At 40.6% G+C, this 9,624-nt stretch overlaps 1 protein-coding gene across 1 annotated transcript in view; it reads right to left on the bottom strand.

Moving 5' to 3' along the window:
• LOC104954102 (kelch-like protein 3) overlaps nt 1-8,763 on the bottom strand; it is a 13,227-nt gene extending 4,464 nt beyond the window's left edge. Inside the window, exons 1-7 of the mRNA XM_010781157.1 lie at nt 8,700-8,763; nt 6,781-6,918; nt 5,840-5,946; nt 5,596-5,717; nt 3,513-3,675; nt 3,060-3,186; nt 2,590-2,684 (exon numbers count right to left, since the gene is read on the bottom strand). Coding sequence (XP_010779459.1) covers nt 2,590-2,684; nt 3,060-3,186; nt 3,513-3,675; nt 5,596-5,717; nt 5,840-5,946; nt 6,781-6,918; nt 8,700-8,755 — 808 coding nt within the window. The 5' untranslated portion in view covers nt 8,756-8,763. The remainder of the gene's footprint in view (nt 1-2,589; nt 2,685-3,059; nt 3,187-3,512; nt 3,676-5,595; nt 5,718-5,839; nt 5,947-6,780; nt 6,919-8,699) is intronic.
• Between the last annotated feature and the right edge of the window lie 861 nt (nt 8,764-9,624).

The raw sequence follows: 9,624 nt of genomic DNA, 5'->3' as shown, positions 1-9,624 counted from the left end.
CCCCCCCCACCACACTTAAATCATGTCCACATGGATATGAAACTAAATACATTTGCACACATCTTGAGTCCATATCTTTCTGTTTTTGTGGTCATGCCACCAAAATATCTGGATTAAGAGGTTGCTTTTTCTTTGCACTGCATGAAAGAAACGCGAAATGAATGGGCTGTGATTTGAGTTTTTTAAGCAGACGTTGAGTTCAATCATTTGTACGGCCCTCGAAGGATGTTGTAAAAATTGAAATGGCCCTTGAGCGGAAAAAGGTTCCCCACCCCTGCCTTACATGTTTCCATCTTGAGCTTTGTTAGTTAGTTTCGTAACGGACGTAATGTAACAGTTGTAGCTTTTCTCAGACGCGGAGGGATACTGACTTGTTGTGTAAAGTAAGTACAATTCTACCCGTGATATACGCTCATTATATCACGGCTAAGAACCAATCAGATTGCTTGATTTGACTTGTCCGTTTTATAAGATTAATTATATAACCACTTAAAGGTGGGGTAGGTAATTCACTTCAGAAACACTTTTTGTTATATTCCATGGAATGCTCTTAACATCCCGATAGCAGTGAATATATTAAATGCTTTGACAATAAATACATACAAAAATGTCATCTGTGTAAGCCGTGGCGCTGTAAAAAGCACGACCAATCATCTGAGCCGGCCCGGCTCAGATAACTGGATGGCCTACCTGCCTGTCAGCCTTCCATCTGTGCACAAACTTATCTCGTGCCCTCATTGGTCATGTGCGCGTCCGTGTGTGTTGGAGGAGGGGCTCTGTAAGGAAGTCTGAAGGAAGGGGCAGATTTTTTCCGGCTGCGTACTTTCAAATTCTAGCGCACTCCAGCTGCGTACTTTCAAATTCTAGCGCACTCCAGCTGGTTTCTCCATTCTTACCTACCCTACCTTTAAGCTTATTAAATAGCAATACATGTATTGTTTGTGTGGGTCATCTCATCTCACACCAACTCACTAAGACCACCCGGCTCATGTCATTGTGTTCTTGAAAAAAATTAATTTCTGTAAAATTCATGACATCTTGCAAATTCTTATAGATCTATTCCAAATGTTTCTTCAGTCGCGCAATTTTGAAGTTAGTGTAATCTAGGGCTCACTATTTGTTATTGAATTGACATACAATTTGTACCGAACATCTAAGAAACCCTTAGGGATAATTTCAAGATGTATTAGAGTAGATAATTTTTCTGAATGTTTTTTACAGTAATCAAATAAATAAGAAATCCAAGAATGTTCATAAATTATAATTTCTCGTAGTTCTTCCAAATATTTAAATGATTTGGTCCCGCATTAAAAATGGAGTGCCACAGATTAAGCTAAATAACTTTTGGAGTTGTAAAACACACAATCCAAGGACATTTTGACTGCATATTTCCTCAAGAAGGTCCTTTACTAAATTATTATAACCCTTTCTTATGGAAAGTGCTAATATTTTATATTATATAAGTATATAAGTTATAAAGTTATTAAAGGTCCCATGTCATGCTTTTACAGTTATTACCCGTCCCCTTGTGTGTTATGAAGGTTTGTATGCATGTAAACGGTCTGCAGAGTCACAAACCCTCAAAGTACACCCTGTAGCGAGTAAAACTCTAACACAGAAAATACCTGTCTGTGCTGCCCCAGAACGCCTCGTTGGAGACGTGACCGTACCCAAATCCGTGGAGCTCCTCACACACAAACTCTCTCTCAGCGGAAAAACTGTGACGCGCTGGGGGGGTGCTAGTGGAGCCTAGCAGCTGCGAAACTGTAGGTGCGCTGCGTTTGGGGGTGCTAGTGGAGCCTCGCAGATGGGGGTGCTGTAGCCCCCTCAGCACCCCCCGCTTCCCGCGTCGTGTCGCTGTCTCGCAGACCCCACGCAGCAAGCCGGAAATGAACCCAGCTCACACTGTCCGCTCCTCGCAGCAGCGAGCCGCGACACGGCACCCAGACCCCACGCAGCATTCTCATGTGTTTGTCCTTACTGGTGTCATTTTCTGGTTGCTAACGCCATTGTAACACATAATCATTGATGTTCCGCTGTAACGGTGGTGGACTCATCAGAACAGAGTGGGCGAGCTGACCAATCAGAGCAGAGTGGGCTCACATGGAGGGGGGGCAGGAGCTCCAACAAGCCGTTTCGGACAGAGAGTGAATACACATACTATACAGAGATGCTGTATGAGAAACCAATGTGAGTTTGGAACATTGAACAATGTAAATCTATTGTAGTAGACCTCAACAATGGAATTATGATCAGTGGAAATGGCCATGAAATGGGACCTTTAAGGGTTTGTTTTCATGTAGCTGATGTGACTACTAGGGCTAACAGTGTCAAATGTGTAAATGCTTCCAAGAGGTTTCCTTGTTCTTAGTGGCTTCAAATTTGGATCCACACAAACAAGACATTTCATCTATCACATTCCTATAAACATGAGTGCAATACGAAAGCGGTGGCCAGGGATCTAAAATGAAACAGATAACTCGGCAGTAACTGTTTCCGACAGTTTGACACTGAGCAGTGTGACAGTGTGGCTCCCTCTCTCTCTCTTTGCTGACAGCAGGACGAGTGACAGACTAACAGCAGACGGACATGTCGTCCTCAGGAACTCATCTGATGAGCTCACCTTAGCAGCTAGTGTAGGGGACGACATGTCCGTCTGCTGCTGGTCTGTCAAAAGGAAGTCTCTGTGTGGCATGATGACGAGGACAATGTCTTTTAATACAGACACAGATTGTTGTTTTGCGTACTTAATTAAGATCGTAATTCTTACATTTTCTTTTACCGACGAGGGAAGAGACAAACTGCTTTTATTAAGGGCTGAATTCAGTTTTGGCCAAATACCTCGACATTGATATTGCAAGGATAATGTCGTTTATTTGTATTTGGGTTTTCATAAAATATTTACACACCTGATTTTGATGACTGAGTGCGTAAAGATAAATTTAAAAAAATGATGTTTTGCACTTAAGCCATTATACTCCATTCTTCCAAATGTAAGACGATAGTTTATAGTATAGTATATAATGTAGTCTCATAATATTAGTATAATATGGGTGTACGTGGTGCTGCTGCTGACCTTCTCCTCAGTGGACACGGTGAGTTTGTCGCAGGAGATGAGGCTGCACACCTGCTGCAGAGAGAGGCCCAGGAACTCCTCTCCCTGCACCACCTCAGAGAAGTGCTGCTCTGAGAGACACAAACCAGCAGGGTTACACACACACACACCACATGTCTGTATTAAGCTCTGCAACATGCAAATACCCAACAGTGGTCAAGTATCACATTTGTTGTGTGAATTTCAGCATTTAACACTTTCCCTTGGAACATAACACATTCCTTCCAAAGAGCTGCTTGCTGACAGACAGACAGACAGACAGACAGACAGACAGACAGACAGACAGACAGACAGACAGACAGACAGACAGACAGACAGACACACACACACACACACACACACACACACACACACACACACACACACACACACACACACGTTGAGGTGTGAAGCTTACCGGCATATGCGTGGGCCTGGTCGAGGAGCTGCGTGCATGTGTGCAGGTCAGCGAAGGCTCTGATGCCCAGACAGTTGGTGGGGTGGAGCTGAGACTGCAGGAACTCACAACACACCTGACGCACGTCCATCAGCTGCAGGAGGCTGGCTGCCGGCAGCAGAACCTGACACACACACACACACAGAGAGAAAGTGTCATTTTAAACATTCACTGGAAGGAACTGACTTAGGAACCCTTATTCTGGGTAATCTTATGGATTCAAAAGTGTTAAAAAACAATTCTTTACCATTCACAGCCAAGCATTTAGAAACATTTGATAGCTTGAAGTCAGATATCCATCTATTTTTAGTGCAAACTAATCAATACTTTAACAAGCCAGCCAATAACCCCTGTGAATATCACCTTGGTGACAAGACAAGCACAATATTAATACTCGTATATATCGAATAAAATCCAATACAGATTTTTTGTGGAAGTAAGCAGTCAGTGCAGTGTTAAAATCACGGTGCTACCAGACAGACACCCATAGCTCAATCCTGACACACAATCTTAACTAGGTCAGTGACAGACTGCCTGACCCTGCACACTCATCATCCTGTGAGTGTGTGTTGTTACCGTCTCCTGTTGTCTGAAGCTGCCCTGAAGCATCATATCTGCTAAAGGGAAACATCAGGAACTGAAGCTCTGCCGTCACAGCCCACACAGGACTGACGGCAGATTAAAACAACACACATATTGTCTGTTAAAAGGAAAGCTCAGAGAAATTAAAAGTGAAAATAATATTTTACCAAATTTGAGTCTGTAGTCAAAACACAAACAAGTGAGCCAATCAGGCAGGCACGCTGCTAACAGCGGGAGGATTTCCTGCCTCTGTCCATGCACATTTCCTGTGCTAATAATCAGAGGAAGTTTCCTGCCTGATGCATTCATACAGCCCTACGTGAGAGCCATGCAGCCTCCACCGACACAAACAAGGCTTCAAACCAGAGCTTCACAGCAAAACTCACAACCATTCCCAGCTCTTACTTCTCTGGTTATAAACACCGTCCTCAGGCAGGTTCATTTTGGCCTGTCTGAAATGTTACAAACAATCCAAAACAATTAAAGTGATCAGTCCTTAATTGAAGGGGTTATGTTATGATAAGCAAAAACTCGGATCACCCAAAAAAAACTACAACCTTTTTGCTCATGTGGTCCCAGATATAAAGAGTTATGTATATGCTTTATTGCTTTGAAGACAATAGATTGTGTGTTGCTTTAATGGCAGTAGTCTGAAATGTAAAGGCTGTTTCACAAACTAGATTTTCCTTTGTTGTATTATTTTTTCTAATAGTTCACAATTACCACAACAAAATATCAGATCGAAAGGCTAAAATGAATGTGTTCTGAATCAAAGTCGAAGCAAAACAGCGTTTAAAAACGGTGTTACAGTAACTGTACTGCGCATAGAATTCATGGAAATCTCTTTGAAATTCCTGAAAATCCGAATTTTTGGCAGTTACAACCAGCTTGTTATGTTGGTGCTCTGACGTTGGCTTTAAACAAAGGACTGCACACAGAAAAAGGTCACGACAGCCGCTATAAGGTAAGTTTCCTCCTCCAAACCAAGGAAGCTTTCTTACTGTGCCCAATGCTTTATAACTGAGCAAAGATCAAAAGAAAATGTGACAAATGAATTGAGCTAGTGTTTAGTCCCCCATGCAAAAACAAGTTTGCTTCTTAGAAAGTAATCCCACCAACAGAGGAGAGGAAATGCTGAGAGAAAAGTCACACAAAGCATCAGAGGATATCCAATGAGACGAGACTGTCACTTTCCCCTCAAATTATCCTACTGCTGTTCATATATAAGGCCAAACCTTTAGAGACGCAAACACGGTAAAAGCCAGCGTAACACAAGAAGTAAATATCATCAAGTCAAAACAGGAAAACACTCTCTCCCTTCCTACTCGCCGCTTCATCAACTCTCTGGCAGCTGTTGAAAAGTCTTATGTCTTACCTTTACTACTTTTCCCTGGCCTACAAAAATTCATCATCCCTTCACCACTGTATTCAAAGTTGCAGCCTCCCACACACACTGCCTCACCTGGACGTTGTCCTCTGTGACTTCTATCTCAGCCGTGTAGATGTAGTCCACCAGCTTCCTCAGGGTCTGTCCGTCCACCTCTCTGATCTCCACCTGATGGGCTTTGCTCTCACTCATGTCACCTACAAAACACACAGAGGTTAGCAAATGCCATTCAACCAACAGTGTGTGTGTGTGTGTGTGTGTGTGTGTGTGTGTGTGTGTGTGTGTGTGTGTGTGTGTGTGTGTGTGTGTGTGTGTGTACCTGTAAACATGGCACAGAAGTAGGGGCTACAGGAGGCCAGGACCACCCTGTGAGCTGGCACCTCAACACTCCCTGCCACCAGCTGGACGTCACACAGCATCTTTTTACTGAAGTATAAAAGAGAAACGGAGAGTGAGATAGAGGATAAAGCGTTGGCAGTGACAAGCCAAGTATTCGCAGGACGGCTGCCAGCTAATGTGCCAGATTAGGTGTTCATTTCCCAGGTTGTATTTAAAACCTCCCGGAGAAATTATGCATTTCCTGTTTTAATATCACTATCAGTCAAGAGTGGCCTACTAGTCTGCTCTGACTTTAAGATCAGTCGTGATTTAATTTTTTTTACTTTCTTACTGAGGACCACAAGTGAAACAAATATTTGAGTTTTTTGTGATTGAACCCTAAAGTATTTAATTATATTTAGGACTGTAATTGCAGTCTTTTTACACATAATCAGATAACCCTATTAGTTTCAGTACATTGCATGTGTTTTTTCAGCTTGTTAGGTTTTCTTTCAAACTGAAACCATCAAAGAACCGGAAAAGTGTGGCGGGCTTTAAAAGCTGCATCATTAGATTGGAGGCATATGGTATTTAATATCAAATATAGAATAACGGCATGAATAGGAAAATGTACAACTATTAATGAATTAATAATTGTTGCAGTTTAATTGTTAATTAATCAAAGTCAAACTACATGTGCACTTCGTACACTTAAAAGTATCAAATAAAAAGGTAAAATTCACATAATGAAATGATATATTAAAATGTTATTCTATTAGACAGACATTTAAAGCTATGTACTTTGTGTAACATGCAAGAGGCACATGTTAGACAGGCATAACAACTCAAGCAAAGTATAGAGCCAGTAGTTATTTTTATGGTGACATGTGTTTGTGGCCTCATTCTTTCTGTAAGAAACGAACAACACCGTCAGGCACTCGCCTCCTCAGCTCGTTCATGAGCTGGAAAGCCTTCCTCATGTGCGTCTGGTTGAAGGTGTGCAGCCCTCCATTCATCGTGTCCTCCTCTGAATCCGTGTTGCAGTTTGGACGCGGCGAGGCCGGCGCAGCCACCAGACTGCTGAGACATGAGAGAAGCAGAATCAGCAGATATTAATGGCAACCCCACAGTTTATGTTTCATCTCTCGGGTTATGAGATGATGATAAAACACTGAGTAACTGTGGTAAAAGTCAAATTGAGTGTTTTAAATAAACGTATTTGGTAGCTGGTGTAAATAGTGTTATTATTCTATGAGAGATAACGATCCAATACGTGGGATCACTGCTAACACGGACCTTTATAAGCAAACCTAAATTAATGATAGGTTTTTTTGGTTTGTTAATGTACAATAAAGTGTTTCCTCAATCAGCCGACAGGCCACTTACTTTATATCTAAATGTGTTTGCACTGTAGGAAAAAGGTTTAATCAGTGTAGTAAAATTGTTGTTTTCTTTATTGCCCATGTTTGGATACATTATTCGTAAACCTAATGCAATAATCTAATGGATGTCCCTTTCCTCACTGCACTACATAATCATTCAAGCTTGTCTTTTTGACTGGGGATCCGCTTTTGTTTTCCAAAAATGGTATGACAGTATTCTTTGACTCACATCCTTTAAATCATATTCTTAAGTCATAGGAGAGACTGAAAGAAAGGACACTCCCAAACCCCATGAAAACTAAAAACCATACAATGTGTTAGCCCATCTCTTAAAATCTTGGCATGGAGTAGGTGAACAATAACAGGATGGTGTCTTATCAAAATAACAGTAGTATGGTGTCTATGGCATAGTAGATAAATAAGCCCTTTACGCCCTCCTCATAAACATACACAAAACATATAATACAAAAGTATCCAAAACTATTTATAGAAGACAACCTACTGTTAATGAGCTTTGAACGTTTTGACATCAGGTGAATTATTTATTTTCATTTCCCTTTTAACCAATGGTGACAGACTCCACTAATCTGAGAGCAGGTGAAAAACGTCACTAAGAACTGACATAAAGGGAGCTTTGCTTGGTTTAATGAGTCACCTTGTTGATAGGGAAAGAGACGATTATATGTACAGTACTGTGTTCTCACAAAGTGTTTTGTCCACATACTAGTTACAGTTTGAATAATAATGATGCAGCACTAACAAGCCACATGATAGATAGATAGATAGATAGATAGATAGATAGATAGATAGATAGATAGATAGATAGATAGATAGAAGAAAAGCCATATATCACTAGAATATCCAGTGTACACAATATTAAAAAAATACTGAATACTTTCCCCAAAGCAACAGAGATATATAGGAATATACAACAGGACAAAGGGTATTGTTTTAATTCACAAAGGTACAAATCACTAAACAATCATGACTCTTTCTGAACTTTCTCTTTATAGCCAACATTTTTTTTTTAAGATGGAAAACTATGTTTGTTTGAGTTTCTTGAGCGTCAAGTTGGAAGGCTGGCTAGCTCTTAGCTTTGTCAACCATTAAACTAAACTGCTAAGCTTATCATAGCTCTCGTTAACTCACATTAATTGTAACTTTAAATTGTAGTAATGTCACATTTTGGTTGACGGTCTACACTCCGTATATAAGTATGTTCTTGATGACAGTTTATCTACATGGTAACTGGCAGGTTGGTTAGCAACTCAACTGCTCCAGCTGGGCAACCAACGGTGCTAGCTAACTGAAGCTAACTAGTCAACAAGGCTAGCTTCAGTTCGAGTTGCTAGCAGAAAGCTGTTGCACTGTCTGTGGGGTTTATGTCCGGAGGATCATGTGGGGTAAAATGTTATCCAACAGATGTAGAAGCAGCGTGAATCACAGCCTTACAGAATAATCCCCCCTGAGCCAACTCACCCCGGCAACGACACACCGTCCATCCTCCCAGAGTCAGAAGCAGCAGCAGCGGGCATGAGCGCTGAGTGAGCCGCTGTACAAAGATTGTGTATAATCGAGATGATTCACTGCAGAATCTAAAGACATGGGCATGCAGTATAAACCATATTTGCACAGACTAGTATGATAATGGTAAAAAGACACATTTATTCCGATCAATCTTAAATCTTGACATCTGGTAGGGGCAGTGGTGTTAAGTAACTAAAGTATTTACTCAAGTATCTAAGTACACATTTGAGGGACTTGTATTTTACTTGAGTATTTCAATTATTTTGCTATTAGTACTTTTCCCATAGGCGTCATTTGCACTGGGGACATGTACCCACCACATTTTGAAATGGCCAATTTTGTCCCCACCACTTTTTAAAAGTATAACTTATAAATGTTCGGAAAAATAGCGTGCACAAAGAAATGTAAAACAAGAGCACTGCTTTAATGTCAATGGATCCGACCAATAGGAACAGCAGGTTAAATACAAATAAAAAATATTTCAAATCGAGAGACGATTATAAAGATATAAGAAATGTTGTCATTGTGTCATTTTAATTTTTTATAAATACATCCACTAACACGAATCCTCTTTTCAAATGTTCCAATCATGTGATTACAATTTGTAAACCATCTTGTAGCCGATATATCACTCAAGTCTGTGTAGCTCCATTTCAATTGTTTTCTTTCTAAGCAGACTTCAATGCAATAATAAATAACGTCCCTGTCATAAAGTCAAGTTCTACCAAAATCACTTCAAACATCTCCTAACACTTCCTTTACGATAACTACATTAATCTGTTTAAGGTGTAAAGGCTTTTGCGTCAAGAATTTTTTTTTGTATATTGCTATTTGTACTTTTAATTTTGAGTTAATTTTTAGTTAAGCAGTCTTCTTT

This window comes from Notothenia coriiceps, unplaced genomic scaffold (genome assembly GCF_000735185.1).
Source record: "Notothenia coriiceps isolate Sejong01 unplaced genomic scaffold, NC01 NC01_scaffold00022837, whole genome shotgun sequence".
NCBI lineage: Eukaryota > Metazoa > Chordata > Actinopteri > Perciformes > Nototheniidae > Notothenia > Notothenia coriiceps.
The sequence above is the reverse complement of the archived record's forward strand: the minus strand, read 5'-3'. Positions and strand labels throughout refer to the sequence as shown.